Consider the following 21,970-nt stretch of genomic DNA (forward strand, 5'->3'; position numbering starts at 1 on the left):
TCAATACATATGAGCAAATTCCATTATCATTTCAGCATTTTCATTCTCTTACATTTATCTTTCATAAATTTCAAAGTGCTACTAGTAATACCAGAAACCTGGTGTTTAATTCATTTTTATATTATAAATAATTTTTTTAAAATCATAGTATAGGATCATACTATTGATATTTTTTAGTATCTTTCTAGCGGCCTAGATTCCTGCTAGCACTTGGTACTTTTAGGTGCTTCTAATGTAAAAATGCATCAAAATAGAGCAATGAAAAGTCCTTTCAAAACATGAAAAGAGAGTCAAGTATTCCATTTTATTATTGAATAATGTTAGCTTTATTATCGTAATAGAATACAGTATGACATAAAATTAAGAGCTTTTGCTAAACTCTGTGAAGCAACACATGCATCTGCCATAAACAACCTTGATTCATGTTAGGTTTTATTGCCACTTCACTGCACTAAAGTGCAATAAACATTCAGTGTCATCTTTTAAAAAAGTTTCCTGGGAGTAAACAGGAACTGTCCCCTATAAGAGTGTATCTTTATTTTCAAGGAAGACTTAACTAGTACTACATGGTTTAGCAAAGCACTGTAGAAAAGCTACATATAATAATTTGTTTTTGATAAACTTTGCAATCATTTATACAGTAGAATACTATCCACATATACTAACAAACTGAGAAATGATAGAAATGCAGTCATTGCGTAGCAGGAAGCAGACTAATAAGAAATATTCACATCTAAGGAGCAAAATACAGACCAAAAGTTAGCCATGAGAAGTCTGGAAGGTAAAATGCTCTCAATAAACACATTAGTATAACGCCGAAAAATAACAAGATAAACAGCAACACAGAAGTTAGAGCCATAATTTATTTTATTTTCTATACATAATATCTACACATGATATTGGTGGATGAAATGCCTTTGATTCAGCCTTCATTGGCCTAGCTTGTGAAATTTAGGCAGGACCAGATCAAACAATGAAGCACATTTAAAAAGAAAAGTGTGTTTAGGAAAACACAATGTATTTTCCTATGTCATTGGATAGCAGCTTTTTGAGAAAAACATTGTTCAAGACTTGGGTTTGGATCCCAACTGTCTTATTTGGCAATAATGCTAACAGGTTTATGCTGTAGTATTCTAAGTGTGTTTAGACCGTGACTTGTGGATTCTGAACACTAAATTTAAATATCTGTTAAACTCTATCAGACAAAAGGAGACTTCAAAAATACCTTCTGCATAAATATTTATCTCTAAAACATCTGGGCAGTAATGAAACAGACTAGAATTTTTATAAGGAAGTATTAATGGACCTCTTTTATTTAAAGCCCTTACGTAGTATACCTACAAATATATTGCTACAGTATAAATGAAATGTAATAATATTACTCAATAAAAGCTATTTTCTGTACATTCTTTTATGTATTTTATATTTAATGCTACATATGGTACAACACTTATTGAAATAGTTGGTATTAGCAAATATAGCAATAATATACAGTTCATTTTCTAGCTCCAACTAATGCTTCCCATTTTCTTTCTATATTATAATAGCCTAAAATAGGGAAATGTGTGGAATGACTTGAACAGATAGCAACTGATCACTGTATACTGGACAACAGTTTGGAAATTATAAGTTTTGTCTACGTAAGTGGACTTCATACCCATATGTTTTAAGTTCCATGTGGTTCCTACTTGCTGTTCTGTTCTTAAATGCAGGTTCTAAATGTATTTCCATAGCATTTAACAACATTCTAACAGCTAAGTGCAGTGATTCTTACACAATATTTTAAGAACACAATTTTAAAAAAGTAAAAAATGTACAATCTCATGCTGTATATTTACATATATCGTTTATATATTCTATTTTTGTTTGCTAGTCATAAATTTCAATCTAAAGCTTTTAATGTAGTTATATAAAAGAATACATTCAACAATTCCAGAGCTTGCAAAATATTTTTGCCCCTCTAAAAACATCTTCATAATGAGAATTAAGTGAGTATTGGGCTCATGTGCTTTCTGAAAATAGGGTGAAAAAGGGAATATTTTTAAATTATTTTAGTTTAGTTTCTAAGGAGTATACGTGTCTGTTAAAATTATTCTTCCTTGAGTCTAGCAGTAAAAGCTCAGATGAAAGTGAAGTAAACTATTTAAAGCATTTATCTTCATTGGACTAAATGTGCTCTACAATGAGCAACTGCACCTTTGCCTATGAAAGTTCCATGAATTTTAAAATAGCATTTTATGACAAAATAATGCATTAGGCATTTTTTTTCAAAGAGAAAGAATTGGGATCTTCAGCTTTGGAAACAAAATGTTAAAGCTATACATCAGTTTAAAAAGCAAAACAAAAACATAAGCACACCATAGTTTGTGTAATAAAGACATAGATTTTTTAAATTTTTTCTTCATGAAACATTTATAATTTATCCTTTGAAACACCTTCACATAAAAATATTTTTGACATATACAGTATCTTTTTTAGAATATTTGGAAATATATATCTACAAATGACCTAGGGGTTTTAGTTAAGTGTTATTTTTTTTCTACTTTTTCTTGTATCTTTGAACCATCTTCCCCCTCTTTTCTCTCTCATTCTGTCTCCTTCTGACATGACTTTGCTCTTTCACTTGCTCTGTCAGAATCCTGTCTCCAAGCTGAATAGTCTGCTCTGCTCCAGGCTGCCAGACAGGGGTCTCTTGTTCTTAAATGAATTATGAAAATAAGGAAACTTTCAGATTCTTTAAGACAGAGGCAATAAAGCAGATGGGAATTACTGCGTTGAGAACATAAATAAATTCCCAGTGCAGAGGACTGAACAACAGAATGTGAGTAAACGATCTATTGATGTGGTGTGGGGGCTTTTAGCTGAGGCTCTCTGTTTAAATACGTAGCCCAGTAGACTAAGTTAAAGATTCCAAATAGCAGCGGGAAGGCTATTCTTGACAGTCGGTCAATTTTGCTGACACTGTTAAAGGTTTTCTTGGGTTCTGGTGGTTTTGTTTCGGGCTTGACCTCTTTAGGTTCTATGGTTGCACTTTTAGCAATGGTGGCTAAGCCTGGGTCGCCCCTGGCCAGATTAGGGGTGTAGCTGGTTGCTGTTGGAGCGTAAGTGTTGTTTTTCTTAATAAGAGGATCCTTTACTTTCTTTGGCTGTAGAAAGAAAGAGCAATGCATTTTGTTTAGTAAACAGTGAGAAGCAAAATTATAAGTTGCTGAGCAAGATGGCCCTTATTTTGCAACCTAAATCTGTGCCTTATTTAAGAATTTAAAAACACCATTTATGCCTGTCTTATTATAATAAATTAAAAATGCAGGCAGTATTTAATAGCCTTTTGCCATCAAGGAGTGCAACACCTTAGATTTTATTAAATATGGTAGATGTTACCACTACAGAGGATTTTCTTATCTAATGCATTTGTGTAACTATGGGATAAACACAGTTAAACCAATTTATTTACTATAGAACTTCTAAGCCCCTTTAATATGCTGTGACCAGGAAATACAGTATGCAGCAATATTCAAGTGGGCATCAAGAAAGAACTAAATTTTCAGGGAATATCTTAAGAAACTAATATTCTATAGAATAAAGTTTCAGAAAAGCTGCTCTCAAGTTACTCCTTCTAGATTATTGCTAAACATCTTAAAATCTCTTTGTCTCTGTCTTTGCTCTTCATCACAGCATCCCAAAGCTTACTTGCATTTTGTCATGCTTGTTCTTCAAACCCCACAAATAGAGCTATCCTCCCAAGCTGTGACATAAAATCCATACTGTCTAATAGGTTCTAATTGAGGGAAGCAGCAGTATTCTTAACTTGAACATTTTCTACCATGAGGCATTTCTTGGTAATTTCTGTGTGTTATGATCCCTAAAGCGTATGTCTATTTTGGAAAGAGAAAATGTGCCTGCCCTTGACTTTACAGAGAACTAGGGATGGTTCATGAGGCAAACTTAATTTAATTGAGGCATTATGGTTATACATTTATGACCAAATGATTAGGCTCAGAAAAAAACCAAAAGAATATAACTTTCAAGTTAAAAAATTATAATGCACTTGGTAAATAAAGGATTTGACTAAGTTTATTTGCTCCTAATATCAGGTTCATTAAAACTGTTCTCAAATCAATAGAAACCAAAGGAAAGCCTATTTGACTAGAAATGTTTGCCTTCCTGTCTCTCCTTTATCTCCTCCACTTTGTACACCTATTCATCTAAATGACCTCTCCCTTTATCAATAACAAAATTATCATGGCACTTAATTGTTCACAACATAAGAAAAAAAGAATCCTTACTATTCTGCATACTCCATCCAATACCACAGGCCCAAACATCTCATTTCATAGGTTTAAAGAGACATAATATTGATGTACTACAGTGACTATTAAAGCATTTACCTTTTCTGGAACCACACTTTTGCCATCCCATGCATAACCTCTCTTAGTGAAATAGTTTACTGTGGCAAACTCAATCAGAGCTGAGAACACAAAGGCATAGCACACTGCAATAAACCAATCCATAGCTGTTGCATAAGCCACCTTAGGGAGGGAGTTTCTGGCACTGATGCTCAACGTTGTCATGGTGAGCACAGTTGTTACTCCTGTAAAGAAAAAAAAATATATACGTGATGCCAGTTCATACTATGAAATTTCATCATGATAGGACAGCCTACTTGAACAAAAGGAAATCAACAGTATCGTGACAGAACGTGGTTTCTAGATCATCTTATTTTGGTTTAGAATTGATGAGTCTTAATTTAACCCCAGTGTAGTCTGTGATTCATGGAATGGCAGCATTGAGGAGGATATCTTGTAGGAATAAATTGCTCTGCTATTGAGGTGCTCTTAAGAAGATAGTAAACTCCTTTAAATTGGCACTTTGAACACGGGTGTCCTGGGTAAAACAAGAAATAATATTCCTCACGGTACCTAGTTCTTGATATAGAAATCACAGATCTTCACTTGCCTGTGATCCACAAGTAACTTTTGGATACTCAGCTCTGTTTAATATTCTATGTACCCCAAATATATAAACAAGGAAGTGAATGACTCTTTGATAACTTATAGATAATTGAACAATTTGGGGATAATTGTCACCTTATTGACTCATGGTTTTACACTATCTTTCCTGATTCAAAAATAGCCACACTTTTAAAGAAATTCCTAAATCTGACATAGATAGAAACATGTGTGTCTCATATACATATAGACACATAAATATATATATATACACACACATATATATAATAATACATTTTATGTAACTTGCTAGAGAATACACAGCAAGAAGTAGCAGTACCAACATTTGAACACCAGTTTTTCTGATTCAAACGTTACAATCTTTTTTCTTTCTGAGAAGGCTGCCTCATCTTTCCTACTCTGCAAATCCATCCCTAGGGATTAAAATGCCCTCTATTCAAAAGAAGTTTTCAAGTTAGCCCATTTTAGTTTACTTACACAATTATACAAGTTAGTATGAGAAAGATGATACCCTCTAATGTTCATTTACCAAATAGTATCAACCTACTATTTGTAATGCACTATACTCAGTACAAAAGTATAATGCTGTCAGGTTCCCTTTAAACCATATGAAAATGTTAAAAAAAAAAACAGTTCACAGTTACCCATTCAGGGAGGATCAGGCTACATATTGTAGAAATAATTCTGACCTCTTCCAGTGACTAGTCTCAACCCTACCACTTATTAGCTGTATGACCTCTGCTAAGTGATTTAACCTGTAGGAACTCTGTGCCCATATCTGTAAAAGGGATGAGTTGTCTTTCATTCTCTCCACTGTCTATACCACTGTTGAAATTCTAGGAGAAGGACATTTTTGCTCACTCACTCAAAAGACTATCATGAGGATTAAATGCAATGACATGTCAATTCAGGCTCCTGAATTTACATGTCAGTATTAACTTGAGCAAATATTAGGGTAATTAAAAGTCCAGGGCAACCGAGTTTCAAATCCCTGTTCTATAACTACTGAATGACCTTGAGAAAATTGCCTTAAAATCCTGAGCTTCTGGGGTTTATAAAATTTTTTTCTTGTAAGTTGATTTAATAAGTTTAACTCAGAAGGCTATTATGAATATTAAGTAAGGTAATGCAATGAAGTGTTTAGCTCTTAGCCTGATAATAAGGGCAAAACTAATGACTATTATAATTGACAACCTTAGTCCTTTTTGATAAATCCCTACTACAATAAATTCAATTTTTTTAAAAAATCTTGTTTTATGTAGTCAGCTGTCAGAAGTAATGTGGTAATGGGTATTTTTAAACCAAATGTGTCCGTAAATTAAGAGCAGTTACGAAGATTAACATGAAGATACAATTTGTGCCATAGGAAAATACAATTCCTGTTATAGGAAAAGAGAAAAGAACACAGATTTGTTGAACGGCTTTTAAGTTACAAGTACTGAACCTGACAATGTACATATTTTATTTTATTTGTCTCATCTTTTAAAAAACAGCATTACTTTACTTTCCTTGTACTTTCATTTAACAGACAACTGAAGCTCCATAAAAGGAAGTAAATTTGCCAATGCCATACAGCTGGTAGGTGGTGAGACTGAATCTCAAACTTGGATGTATTTGGCAGCAAAATTAAGTGACCACATTGCCTCCAAATGAGAGACAGCATGGAAAACCAAGAATATGGTCTTCTAAGGCATAAGATAGACTGCAACATTGTTTCATTCTGGACGTCTTTTAATAAATGGTTATAAACTACAACTTTGGTTGGTTCTTTTGTTTTTTTCTTTTTGAATCTACATGATCCTCTTACGCATCTCACAGAGCTCAGAAAAAAAATGTGCTGAGTTCAAACTAAAAAGTATAGAAACGTGTACAAAATAAATGTTAAAAGGTTAAAAGTCTAGAAAATTGTATTTGTGATTCTAGTGAACTTAAAATATTAGAAACATAAAACCTGAAACACAAAAATACTTGTCACAACTAAGTTTACAGACATATAGTTATGTTCACCAAAGGCCATGAGTCTGTTGAGATATAAGATTGCTGACAAAGTTAAGAGCAATATTTTTTGACATACACCATATGAAATGCTGTAAATAATTTTCAAATCAGAAGAGTAGAATTTGTTGGTGTGGGAAGGGGAAAATCACCTTTTAAAAGAACCTTTTGCAATATAATGTTGTACTCATACTACAAAAATAAAATAAAACATAAATATATCCTGTGTTTATTTATTTTATTATTATTATTATTTTTTTTTGAGATGGAGTCTCGCTCTGTTGCCCCAGGCTGGAGTGCAGTGGCGTGATCTCGGCTCACTGCTAGCTGTGCCTCCAGGGTTCACGCCATTCTCCTGCCTCAGCCTCCTAAGTAGCTGGGACTACAGGTGCCCGCCACCACGCCGGGCTATTTTTTTGTATTTTTAGTAGAGACGGAGTTTCACCGTGTTGGCCAGGATGGTCTTGATTTCCTGACCTCGTGATCCACCTGCCTCTGCCTCCCAAAGCGCTGAGATTACAGGCATGGGCCCTGTGCCCGGCCTGTCCTGTGTGGGTTTTTTTTTTTTAATTTCCTAGTGAGAAAAAGGCATATTCATACAGATATAAGCATCTTAACAAGACTTAGTCTTTAGTGAATTCATTGCTAGTTAATATCGACACGTGGTAATGGGAAAGAATGGGTATGCAATGAACTGCTCTTTTGCTCTGCAGCTGCAATTATTCTGAATATTAATTTAGCTATATGCCTAGGCTATTGTCAGAGCAATGATTTGGTGTTTGCCAATCTCGAAGCATATTGCCAAGTTCAGAAGAAAATACACATTTCTGGTACTTGTAGCAGAGTCTTGCTTTTTTCTGAGACAACTGATTTTTCATACACTACATATTATTGAAAGATGATACCATAGGAATCTCTTCAGGTGAATAATTCTCAGTTTAGACTATAAGCTTCTTAAGGCTTTTATCCTTCAGCACAGCTCTTAAAAATAGCAGGTGCCTAGTTGATATTTGTGGAATGAACCTCGATAATTGCACCTTTCACCAATAAATATGTAGTTCTGATTTCCAAATGAAGTTAACCACAATACTCCCATTTCAATTATTTTCATTGCAGCAGGATAGCTCAGAGATCATGATACGGCATTGTCATTAGGCGGACAGACTCCAGAGCTAAATGCTAGGGTCTTAGTCCTGGCTCCATCTAATAGCTTCTAACTATGGGCAGATTACTTAATCTGTTGTTCCTTAGATTTCACTTTTAAAAATGGAAATAATAACAGTAGATAGAATTTGTTTTATAGTTAAATAATATAGGCTAGTTGTATAGAACAGCGCCCAGTATAAAAGCATTTGATAATTACTCAATTTTAAGCTTCAGAATGCAATTTTCATAAGGAGAGTGGCGATTTGTGTTCAGTTCACTACTGCATTCTGAGTCTAGAAGATATTATATTAGAATCTTTCATTTTTATCAGCCTGAAAAATACAGTTGAAATAGTATACTGGGATATAGGTAGGAAATATCTTTTTATATCAAATGCACACTCTAAAATAATACATGAGGAATAAGTTTTCCTATTAGTAAAAGGTTTCTTACCCTTTAAACAATACTCAATTAGATTTCTTAACTTGAAGCATGTAGGTCATTAAAAATATTGTAATAGAAAAAATGAATGCATGTAACTCTACAGAAGTGCACACATCAGGTAAAGTGACTTATTCCTGTAGTGATATGATGGTCATTAATTGGCTCTCCCTACTTAAAGAAATCCTGCTTTTTATAAATGTAAATAAGTAGTTCTGCTGATATTTTCTAAGCTTCTCGAACAACTCAGTGATTCATGTTACATATTCTAAATATATTATTTAAATATTAAGCTTTTATTTATGAGTTTTTAATATTATACATTTTATGCCTGCTTCACTTCATTTTTATCTCAAAATATCAAATCAAATGTTCATTAATACCATCTATTCATAAATACTAAAATAGCTTGCTAGTTAAATAGTTTAAAAAAAAACATACCATAATGAGAGTGGCAATTCCTTGAAACTTTCTGTTGTATGAACTTAATATTTGAGTGTATAATTTTTTTATTTCTCTTTGCAGTGTCACAGATATGATATAACTTGTCTTCCATACCCTTCCTTGCGTATGTATCTTGATTGGGACTTACCAAAGACAGTTCTTGCTGGTACAGACTCTCTGTTGAGCCAGAAGGAGACTTGTGAGAGAATCACTGTCATTATGCATGGCAGGTATGTTTGAATAACAAAGTAGCCAATCTTTCTCTTCAAGTGGAAATGAGTGGTCATAACAACATATTCTCCTGAGAAGTAAAACAGACAAGAAAGATGAGCAATTTGACCTTGGAAAAAGGTAATCTCTGAGATTTACTATGAGTACCAAAGGTCTGGGAGTTAGACACATCCTTTCTCCATGTGATATCCAGTTCTTGGAGGAAAAAGTTTTTATCCAGAAAATAAAAGAGACATACTTAACACACAGTAAAATTACTCTGAGGATGAGTCTGAGGTGCCAGAGTCCTTAAAGATATTCTTATCTCTTAATTCAAATACATCACATATTGGAGGAACAAATCTGAGTTTATATTTAAGGATTGGAAAGCCAATCCTTAAATTGACTGAGAAGGCAACATGCTAAACCCTGTGACATAGACCAATGGGTCAGAAAGAGATCAGATCTCCAGTGTGTCCATTACAGAGCAGATCCACAATACCTACTGAAGCAGCTTTGGTGTGTACATCAGGACAGTTTAATTTTAGCTCCAGCACTGCATTAAATATCTCTTTGACATCAGATGAGTAATTTAGCATGGCCTGATCTACAAAATAAGGAGAGTGGGCTAGAATCTTTTGTTTCTCAAAATTTATTTTCCAGGATCACCTGGGAAACTTTAGAAGAACGCAGTTCTTCACATCCCAACTAGATTTACAAACCATTCTTCGGAAGGTCAGGAAAATATGTATTTATAACCAGCTTTTGAGTTTGTCCCAATTCCTAGATTGATATGGGAAACAGTGGTCTAGTTAGGCGCTCTCCAGGGTCCTTAAATACTCCAAATTCTGACTTCAGTTAGAGGTATAAAGCAGGAGACACAAAAACCAAATTGCAGGAGAGTCTTATTGTTTCTCTTTTTGCTTTATACTTTCTCAGTTAAAAATCTTAGGATTGTTTAGCCTTATTCACTCAAAATATAGGGTTAATATAGGCTCTAGTCACATCCTAACTCCAATTTTTCCTAAATTTTGATGTAGAGTGATCTTTCACATGTGCGATTCTGCCACTCTTTTTTTTTTTTTAACTTAAAATATCTTAATGGAGACCAATTAGCAGCATTAGGCTTTCTCAACCTCAGCACTATTGACGTTTTTGAACAGATAATCATTTATTGAAGGTGGCTGTCCTATATATTGCAGAATGTTTAGCAGCATTCCTGGACTCTACTTACTAGAGGCCAGTAGCAAACAGCTGCCCCTCCCTTGTGTGACAATACAAACTGACTCAAGTTCTACAAAGTAACAAGCAAACTTCCTAATCTGTGTTTAAGATTATGCATAGCATAGCTCTAATATGCACTGAATTCTCTTGTCTCTTCAAACATTTAAACTTCTCAATATATTGGCCTACAAAACTATACCTATCTTCTGCAGCTGAATATTTTACTCATCTATAGGTTGGTTCCAGCCCAAGTACCAGGTCCTCAGTGGAATAGAAATTATTTTCCTATAGAAGAAAATGTATTAATATTTGGAAGCAAATGAATTTGACTTCAAAACCCAGATCTGCTATTTTCTTGCTGTGTAGCTTTTGGTAACTCCCTTAAACTCTCTTATCCTTAGTTTTCTTGTCTACAAAATAGTCAGAAGCAAAATATGGGGATAATAAAGAATAATGGCTCTAATTAAGATGATACTATGTAACCATGTTATAATGTTAAAATAAATTTTAGTTTGTTTCTCCATTTTCTTCACACTTCTCCTCAATCAGAATTGGTAGAAGTGTTGGTAGAGTAACACATCCTGCTTTCTGTAGCAGGAAATTATCTATGCACTTATGCCTGCTTTCATTATTAACTGTTATTGATAATAGCACCTGCCCTTTACTGAACACTTACTGTGTTCAACTTTATAGCTCTTGTTTATATTTATAATATCTCATACTTCGTATTTTAGTTATTGAACTACATACATATATCCCTCCCACCAAACTGAAAGTTAATTATAGAGAAGAATAGTTATTTGGTTATGTAGCATGACCGGCCATATCCTCAGTATTTAATACCTTCATATAGTGAAAATGGATGCACTGATGCTTATGGTCACTCAATCAAAACAAAATTCATAAGCATCTTTCTTTTAAAGGACAAATGGAATGTTACCAGATTAATTTCTTATTATTTTCTGTGTGTTTCTCTAGTGATATCTTTAAGGTCATTTGAAAAGAAGGAAGTGATCCAAATTTGAGAAAAATGTAGAAAAACAATTTTCCCAAAACACTACTAAAATATAGTCTTATGTGGACATACCCATGCTACACTTCACCATCTCAGGGGCTTGCATTATTATTCCTAACAATTCATTCAATTGCAGCCTGCAAAATGTCACCAGCGCAAAGAAAAAAATTCATCTTTATATAATGCCAGAAAAATGAGTGTCTGTATACATTCCATTTTTTGTTGTTCTCAACATGACCTTTTTGCAAAGATCCTGAAAAGAATATAATTTTTGGAGATCTGAAGAGCTATTATTTGACATTATATTTGTTTTATAAACAACTTTTTCCCTAACAGATTTTCCCAGCAGAAGAAATTCCAACGTTTTGAAACCTTTTCCTAAATTAAATACAATTTTAAGAGTGTTGGCACAAAACTTTCAAATAAGGAAGAAAAGGGCAGCAACATTAGAATCATGTTGTAATAGCTTTAAAATGAAAGAAAAACACAACAAAAACAAAAAACCCAATCACCTAAATTGGATTGAAATAATATGTCTAGACATCAAGTGCTTATGCTCAAAGCATGTCAAATTATTTTCCTCTCCTTCAACAGTCTAGGAGAATAATGATTCAAATATTCTTGCAGTTTATTTAACCCTGAAGGAAGCTTGTAAATTAGGTGTGACAATATTTCTGATATATTGCAATACAAAATTAAGGAGAGTGGAAGAAAAAAAACTAATATAATTTTTCAAAACAGCATTAAAGATTTGTTTAGAGCTGGATTTCAATCTTTGCTTTCTCAAATATTAGTTACTTGGAGGTAAATACCTTGTGTAGGTTCATTTGACTACAGTTTCCCGATTTGTCCAATTAATATAACAGTATTTAATTTAACTGTCTCCTAGGAGGATGTGAGGATAAAATTACATAATCTGAGTGAAAGTGCTTTTTAAAAACTCTATTTCTATGGACATTTACGGTGTGAAGATTAAAAACACAGACATGTATTCTCTCTCTAACTCAGAGAATCAACCACTTGGTCATTCAACAAAATTGTATTGAACATTGATTCCTGGTGAAGCTGTCATTTTCCTTCCAAGTACTCTAAACTTGGTGTTTCCTATGGATACTAATATTGCAAAAGGAATTTTCTATCAAAAATGTTATTGAGAAAGTGGTGGTTATGTTTTTTAATTGCTTCAGAGATTCTAAATAGAGATAAGGGGACACTGATTATAGTTCTGGATCATTTAGCCTCTCGGGGACCATGTCCTCATTTGAAATATAAATGGTTTGACCAAATGACCACAGAAGTCTTTTTTTTTTCCCCAGAACTTACATTCTATAGTTGTAATTATTTATCTGGAGACCATGTACTAGCCTTCATAAACGGAAGCCCCTAGGCTCTTTGGATGAATGATGATCACCAATGTTACTCCATAGTCAAAGAAGACAGCTGCTTTTCTTATTATCTTGACCCTTCAGGGTCATCATTACATCAAGTCATGCAGAGACAACTCTGTGTCCAAAAAAGAGAATCCTACAACGTTTCTTAGTCATCTCTTTTAAGGATTAACAATAATCATTCAGAAGAAACTTTCTTTTTCACCAAACTTATCAAATTTTCTTATAATCAAATTTATTTAGGTAAATATGGAGAACTTGCAGTCATCATTATGTGTTTTTAAAACATTGCATGGCATTATGTTATTAATGTTTTCTGGACACTGATATTGTTATGCTTCATGATCAATTTCATTATTTTATTTTTCTTTATAAGTTATGTTTCATGTTCTTAAGTCACTGTAGTAATTTTTGCATGGGCTCTCCTTGAAGAATTACTTAGAAAGCATAATGTGGTGAGGGTGGGAAGAGACAAGGGGTTATGCCACCCTTGACACATCAAGTAGAAATGACCCCTCTTCCTCCTTTATGCCATCATGTAGTTCCCTTACACTAGCTTTACTATTAGTATTATTTTTATTATTATTATTTTGAGACAGGATCTCGCTCTGTCACCCAGGTGGGAGTGCAGTGGTGTAGTCTCGGCTCAGTGAAGCTTCTACCTCCCTGGGTTCAGGTGATCCTCCCACCTTAGCCTCCCAAGCGGCTGGGACTACAAGCATGCAACACTATGGCCAGCTAATTTTTTTATTTTTTGTAGAGATGGGGTTTCTCCACGTTTCCCATGCTGGTTTGGAGCACCTGGGCTCAAGTGATCTGATCTGCTTGTCTCAGCCTCCCAAAGTGCTGAGATTACAGGCATGAGTCACTGCACCCAGGCCTACTCTTATTATTAATAGTATTATCGGACACTTACTGCATACATTTTACAAACCGGATACTCTTCTAGGCCGTTTACATGCATTTTCTTATTTCCATCTCACAATAGCTCATGAAAAAGATATATACAAAAAAAAACCCAAAAATTAAAACACTTGTCGAAAGTCACACAGTAAATAAGTTGCAAAACCAGCATTGAAATCTTTGTAGTATAACTTCAGGGTTCATACTCTTAACAACTATGCTTCCACATCTTATGTATTTCTGATGCCTGTTATTGGTGTGACATGTAGTTGAGAATACACACCCTGCAGGTCGACAAGCCAGGTTCAAATCCCAGCTCTGCCACTTCCCAGCTGTGTGACCTTGGAAGAATGTTTAAACTTCTCTGGGCCCCCATATATCCTATCTATAAAATGGGGATAATAATATTATCTGAATTCTAGGATTTTTGTGAGTATCGGATGTGAAGAATAGAACAGTGCCAATGCATGTTAGCTATTTATCTCACTCAATTAAGAGCTTCTGAAGGGCAGGGGTTTTGTGCCTTTCATCTCTCTTCTTCAAGCCCAGTCACAGTGTCAGACACAGTAAATGAACAAGCGATTTAAGGATTACGTGGATAAATGAATGAATAATAAAAACATATTGCATTTGAAAACTAACTGGATCATCTTTCCCGTTTGCCTATTTCTCTGCCATATACTCTGTCCAGTAGTATTTTTCTGCCAGGTGAGTAAGTGCATTTAAAACTAAGGCTCTAACTACATATTCTTTTCCTAAATTTAATGGTAGAATCCAAGGAAGGAATTGTACCTCTAATGTATTTGTACTGAACTAGAAATTCAAATATTGTGCTAGGATTTCCATCTTTTTCCCTTTTATGTTAATGAAGTGATTTAGAAAATATTTTGACTCAAAGAGGTCAGTAGGATTGTGTGTTTATGTTTTCCCATGTGTTGGTGGCAGGTAAGTAGGACAGCACTTTCTAAACTACCAAGGGGATTGAATGATTCTCTCTCCAGGGAGAATTTTAAAGTAGAAGAAGATGCCTTTTATCTAGTCGTTCCCAATGTGTGTGTTCTCTCTCACCATCATTCTCTAGTCTTCTGGCAGAAACACGGAGGTAATGGTACTCAAGGTCATTTATTTTAATGTTTTCAGGGCTCCACAAAGAGATGTAAAATACAGCGTTGCAGACCTTACACAAAGCTCTCTGTTTCTTTCTACTGAAATTTATCAAGGTGGATTCTTGGTGAGCTAAAGTGGCCCCAGAGGAAGTGTAATTCAGTGTGTTACTGTGGAGTTGAAACATACATCAAACTGAGCTTCCATTTGAGAATTTGCTCATTATTCTCCTTACCCCCCAATATTCACTATGTGGTGACAGGAAAAAGCTTTTATTTTATGTAGGTGAACTTACTGCTCTAGCACAGAACGATTACTTCTAGTGGACCCAGCCCATGAGGTCTACCCTCATAGGTGTCAATGGGTTGGGCCACTGTCTCTCATTCTATTGAATGACTGCATATTTTTTCTGAGTATCCAGAATGTAGACAGGTTGAATCCTTTGAAAGCCAAAAGTGAGGAAGACCTCCATTATTTTGACTAAGCCTCTAATTTTGAACACATAGGATCTCAGGCATAAGAGGGTTATAATAACATGACTAAGGTTGTTAAAGCTAAAATTAGAGTAGGAATATTCCCTCCTCTAAGCAACCTTTGAGACTTCATACATATTTGCACTATGGCCTGCATACTACTGCATTTGATTTGTTTCCCAACATTCTCCAACTTCCTTTCTAACAAAAATAGATGGAGAGTTCCTTGAGGAAAAGTTATGTGTGCATTATTTGGTCTGCCTGGAGCCTAGAGAGTGATTATTTATCCCCCAATATATTCAGACAAACAAAATGAAAAATCAGTTCCTGCAACAATCCTTCGTAGATCATCTTAGTTCCGGATTTACTTTTTATTCATTAATTCAAAATATTTGTTCAATGCCTCCTATGTCTCAACTACTACAGAAAATAATAGGGATAGAGAAGACAGATGTGGTCTCTTCCATCACAAAAAAAAATGTCAATCACAGCACTTAAACTACTTGTTTTGATAATTATAGTTTATGTGTTCAATTTCTCTTAGACTTCAAGTTCCATGACAGTAAGATCTCAGCTTGTCTATCATTTAATCTGTAGTGACTGCCATTATATCCAGCTTATAATGACATTCAAGTTTTAAAAAGTAAACACAGCTTATTTCCATATCTTTTCCAACATAATATGTTGTAAGAAGGAAAAATCTTGAGCATCTTTCACGTTTTGGGATATTTCAGGACTATAGCAACAGCTCTTACTTACCATTTCAGTACCTACTACATAACACTCTGCAATATTTCATATTATTTAATCTTTAGTACAAAATACAGGACTATCATTACTTAGGCAATACTAGAGTTTCCAAGTGAACAAATGACTTGCCCAAAGTCACAAGGCTTCTAAGCGACAGGATCAGAACTTGAGTTCACATCTTCCTCACTACAAAGCCTATGACCTTTCCACTATGCCACTTGGATTTGAAATAAGAAAAAAAGAGAAACAGTCTCCATTTTTTAAAAAAATAAAACAGATAAACATTTAAGCTTCTGGGCTAGCAATGGGGGCTCTTAAGCAAGCAAGAGACAGATCCTGTTAGTCAGAACTTATCTAATAATCATAGTAAGGCTGGTTGACTTATTATTGGAATGTGTTATGCTTGTGAGGGTCCCAATATAAAGCATGAAATCAGAAGAAGTTTTTTTGCACCACTCCTCTTATTTATTACGAAATCATGTTTCCTTAGAAATAAAAAATAAGAGTGAATAAAGTCAACTTAAATTTTGAAAGACATAATTTTGAAAAAATAATTCTTGACCCTTGTTAAAGCTTTCAGTAAATAATGGGCTTTGTGGGGCATGTATTTTTCTAATTGTTTGAGTCCAGCTTTTATTTATAATTATCTGGTCTGATGATCACATTTCAGATAGTACAAAATGGATACTTGAATAACAAAACTTTTATCTTATTGTTTGAAACAACTTTAAAGATGTGGGTCCAGCTTTTCCATAGTGTCAGGTCTAGTTCTGAGTATAGAATTAGTAAAGCAGTTACCACACTAAAAAGGATGGCATGCTACCTACTTTTAATTCCCACATGGAATGATCAATAATGTGGTTATGACTCTGTTGGCTTTAGCTGTGGAAGATGCTTGGTTAGAGATGCAAAAGAATTTGTAGAAGGAATTGGTTTTTTGATGTCTTACGTGTAATAATCACTGCTACAAATTTAGCAAAATTAATTAACTAATGGTAATATGTGGAGCCTAGACTATATAAATAGTTATTTATGAAAAGTTTTTGATGTGTCATTAATTGCGATAAGTACTCTTTATGAATTTAATGTATTTCTTCCAACCACTCTGCAAGGGGACTACAAACAACTGACAAGGTCGAGGAGTAAGGATTTAACCCAGATGTTCATCTCTAAGAGTTCACATAGCTACCTGCTGTGCTACAGTAATCACATATAATCAGTTTCTCAATTTGCAAACAAACAAACAGAAACAGAGGCCAAGAGGCATTAAATGACATGTCCAAGGTCACAGGTCTACCGAGTTTACACTAGTTCCCAGCTCAACTGATGCCCAATTTAGTGAGATGTTCTCTCTCCTAGACTTGTGTTACTGAATGATTCATTGAGTTCTCACAAAATATTTTTCTGCTTCTTCCTCCATATCTGAAGTAACAAAATCGTACTTACCTGTACTTGACTGGACAATTCCAGAGTCTACTGTTTGTCCAAGAAGGTCATACTGGTTTAAACGTGATCCATCTTCTGCTACAACCACTGAGCGTGCTGGCTCTCTGGTCCATTCATAAACAACTTCTGCTCTTGTATAAGCATCTAAAAGGAAACAGTAGAAAATGATCCATATATTTTACCACTTCAATTCTCTTATTTAGTTGGTACCTTTTATCAGCTTTGTATTTTCTATATCATGGTTCCAGAGGGCAGGCTAGGAAAGATGAGCTCACATCCCTTAATTTACAAAAACTAAAACACATTTTCTGTTTTTTTTTCTTTTAGTCATTTATTCACTCTTCCAACAAATGGTTATAAGGAGCTACAAAGGACAAAATACTTTGCTGGGGATACAGTAGTGAACATAAGAACAAAAGTTCTTTATCTTATGGAATATGCATTGTATCAGTGGGGACAAAAACATATAAGCAAATACATAGTAATTTCAAGTAGAGATAAGTGTGATAGAGTCATACACAACCGAGTAAAAGGATAGAAAATGAAGGGATGGAGACTTATCCTAAGTAAGGTAAGGGGCTCAGACAGAGTTGTCTCTGAGGAGGTAACATTTATACAAATACATGGCAGATACATGTGAAAATCTTGGGGAAGAGTTTGTCCAACAGACAAATTAACAAGTGTCTTCTTCTTCTCCTTCTCCTTCTCCTCCTCCTACCCCTCCCCCTCCCCCTCCCCCCCCCCTGTCCCTCCTTCTCCTTCTCCTTCTTCTTCTTCTTTTTTTTTTTTTTTTTGATGCAGTTTCACTCTTGTCACCCAGGCTGGAGTGCAGTGGCACCATCTCAACTCACTGCAATTTCCGCCTCCCAGGTTCAAGCAATCCTCCTGTCTCAGCCTCCCAAGTGTTTTCTTCTATTGCAGGTAAAAGCTTGACTAGTTTGAGGAAGGCCAGTTTGACTAGAGTGAAGCATATGAGAGATGAAATGAGGTTAGAGGCAGTAGCTTTGGTCTAAATTATTGTTAAGCCAGGAAAAGGTCATGATAAATGCGAAGGTCATGATAAATGTAAAAATCACTGGAAATTTTGCTGCCTGTCCATTAGCAAGTCTGAGTTTACTCTCCTCTTTTCTATTGATTATCCTTCTTATAGATATTTTCCATGATGATGAGTTACATTCTATCACTCTTCTCAATCATTTTTATTTGCCATGTCACTTTGAACTTGGCCATCTCCTAATGAGAGGTTAGGTCATAATTCTGATGGATAATTTACACAGTTTGGAGGGAGAGATTGTACAGAGTGAGAAAGAAAGAGAAGGAAAAGGAATTCCATACATTTTCTGATTTCTAGTCCTATAACACCCACTTCATATAGGTTGGAATGATAGTACGTGCTCTCTTCTATTTAGATGCTGAATGAGGTTAAACACTTAAGAAAATATCACATTAGAAAAAGCAAGCTGTTTCCAGTGTTTTTGAGGGGGAGGCATCATAGTAAATGTTGGCCTATGACAAGAGCTTGACGCATTGGCCAACAGTCAACTTCTCCATTAGGCACAGGGCCCGAGGCCCTCAATACTTTTAGGAGGCCACAAAAATATTTTAATTTCTTTTGAAATCCAAAGATAAAGTGAATATAATATAATCTGGATTATATTCATCTTTGTAGCAACCCGATCATGAAATAATTTTAATTTTCTTCTTGGAGGAATGGCCTCCAAAGGCGAAAGTGCCTAGGGCTCATAAAAGTCATAATGCATCTCTGTTTGACCCAATCCCCACTTAAATAACCAGGCTTTTGTGTTCTGTCCAATACATATTTTCCCCAGATAAAATATAATGAGGTGTAAAACTATGGTTGCTTTTTTACATGAAAATAAGGCTGTCTGAAAAAAGATGTGAGCCATGCCTCTCAGTCCCTAAAACAAAGCTTCTAACATGATTACTTTTCACTGAGGTGAGTGATGCAGAAAAACGTAACCAGTGCTCCCTGATTTTACAAGGGAAGCCTGCCAGTTCCAATATCACTTCTGCATCAATTTATAATCAGATGGTTTTTAAAAACAAAATTTTCCATAAGTTTAAGAGAATGAACTAAAACTTAATTTAGTGGTTCATGGGACATGTAAAAGTACGAAATGGATACTTTTGAATTTATCTTTGTTTTTCCTTTTTAATTGTGGTTATCCTCATGGTCTTAAAAATGAAAGCATTTCAGCGTCATGTATAGTAGGAGTACTGCTTCTATTAGGAGGGCTGTAAAATGTGATTTACAAATCTCTTAGAAGAAGGCAGAGCACACTAGTTTGACAAGGACCCTATCGCTTACAATTTGTAGATAACCACATTCAGTATTTTTTTATATGATAAATTAGTGTTTTTTAATGGAAGCGTCTTACCTAAGAAGACATAATGAGTTTATGGTAACATGGAATGATTGAATGTTCAATTTGCAAATGCCTCAAAAGTCATAGAGTTTAATTGCATTTTACAGATGGCAAACTGAGGGAAAAAAATAAAATGACTTGTTTTAAGCAGACATTACTAATAACTGGGAAAACCAAGATAAAGACTTAGGATGCCATTCATTTGACTTGACTGTGTTTTGTAAGTATTTTTCTAGGCAAAACTGTATATTAGATAGATTTGCACAAGCCAAGCAAAGATATTTGGTGGTCGTGCAATTAGTGATGAAACCAAGTCTAGATCTTGTGTCATTTCACAACAAACTAAAACTCTTGCTTTTATATTGCACTGCTGTTAGCAACAGTGTCTGCACCCTATCTTTTTATCCTTTGTCATGTGTCGTTATGGAGCTACTAATATAGTTGTAGAGGGGGAAAAATGTGTTACCATTGACTTTTCATTTTTTATAATTTTGGTGTCTCATTTCGTGCAATTTCATAGAAGCACCATTGCCTATGAAAATGTGTAGGCCATCTACTACAAACATGACATCATTGTGAAGGTGCAGATGACTCATTATCCATGTCTTTCCACGAGAATCTTCCAAAATGAAGGGTAGATTCACATGACGAAAGTTGGTATTTTAAGATGGAGAATACAGATATACTTAAGGCTTTAGCAAAGATGATATATCCTATTGTTTCCTTAAATTTTAGTAACCAGAAAATAGTTCCTATGAAAATGTACTTGACCAGATACACCAGCATAAGAAAAGTGAGGTTAAAAAGAGTCTTCAGCTACTTAGCCAAAAATTTTAAGTTACAATTTCGAATAAATTTTAATGCCCCCCAAAAAGTTTTAAAAATAAGACCATGAGGTTGCCGGGCATGGTGGCTTATTTCTGCAGTCACAGGATTTTTTAAGGCCGACATGGGCAGATCTATAGAGCCCAGGGGTTTGAGACCAGTGTGGGCAAAATGGCAAAATTCTGTCTCTACAAAAATGTATTTAAAAATTAGCCAGGTGTGATGGCATGTGCCTGTAGTCCCAGATACTCAGGAGGCTGAGGTACGAGGACCACTTGAACCCAAGAGGTTGAGCCAGTAGTGAGCCATGATTGTGCCACTGCACTCCAGCCTGGGCAACAGAGAGAGACCCTGTCTCAAAAACATCAATTAATAAAATAAAAAAGACAAGAAGGTTTTGGTTGGTGTTATGAAAGAACTCTGTGGGGGTAAAACACTGGGAACGTATACTACTTAGTATCAGGAGAGCCGCTAATTGACACTATCATTTCGCTTTTATGAGTCTCTGTGTTTCCATTTGTATGAGCCACATGAACAAAATGATTCCTAAAGTTGTACATTGTTCAGAATTCATTCATATTTGGACTCATTCCTCTCAGTGTGTTTACAATGCATTGTTTTTGATAATTAGTCAAAAAACAATCATATATTAAGGCCTTACTAGATTCAGCTTTTCCCTAGGTCTTTATGTCAGAATCTGTAACCCAAATCTCTTTGGGTTAAGGAAACAAAGCCTTATTTGGTATATTTCTCAACAGCAGTGAAACGATCACAGTTGTATCACGCACATTGTCCTCAGGTTAGCTGACTTTATAAAGAGAGCTTTATCCATAACCAGTAGAAAGTTTAAGTTAGCCTTAACAATCAAACTGCAGAAACAAACTGCTTCTCAACTTTAGATTTTATCACCATATGGATGAGGTTGCTTCAGAATATTCATAAACATTTATGACAGACTGTTCCAGTAAATTATTGAAAACTCCTCTTCCCTATTCTTTTCTCTGATATTTCGGCAAGACGTTTACTTCAAAAAAACGAGTCAAAATATTTTTAGCCCACTCTTGCCTCAGTTTCTTCACCTTTGAAATATGCTAAGTAGGCCAAGTCAGAGAAATGACTGGACAACAAATGGACTGCCCCTGCCTCTTCTTGTGCCAATGCCAGGCAGTGGTAATTAGCCATGGTGTTCTTTTCCACTAAGCATGACCATCAAAGCCTGCACTTCAATGTCTAGTCTGCTCTGTTTCAT

The 21,970-nt window shown here is 34.9% G+C and overlaps 1 protein-coding gene across 3 annotated transcripts in view; it reads right to left on the reverse strand.

Moving 5' to 3' along the window:
• Window positions 1–297: 297 nt before the first annotated feature.
• GABRA1 (gamma-aminobutyric acid type A receptor alpha1 subunit) overlaps window positions 298–21,970 on the reverse strand; it is a 52,876-nt gene continuing 31,203 nt past the window's right edge. For all 3 annotated transcript variants that reach the window (XM_003268616.3, XM_003268617.3, XM_030825540.1), the window contains 4 exons: window positions 17,510–17,653; window positions 9,145–9,297; window positions 4,389–4,591; window positions 298–3,146 (listed from right to left, as the gene is read on the reverse strand). In XM_003268616.3, the coding sequence (XP_003268664.1) occupies window positions 2,835–3,146; window positions 4,389–4,591; window positions 9,145–9,297; window positions 17,510–17,653 (812 nt within the window). In that variant the 3' untranslated portion in view covers window positions 298–2,834. The remainder of the gene's footprint in view (window positions 3,147–4,388; window positions 4,592–9,144; window positions 9,298–17,509; window positions 17,654–21,970) is intronic.

Source organism: Nomascus leucogenys, chromosome 2 (assembly GCF_006542625.1).
Source record: "Nomascus leucogenys isolate Asia chromosome 2, Asia_NLE_v1, whole genome shotgun sequence".
Taxonomy (NCBI): domain Eukaryota; kingdom Metazoa; phylum Chordata; class Mammalia; order Primates; family Hylobatidae; genus Nomascus; species Nomascus leucogenys.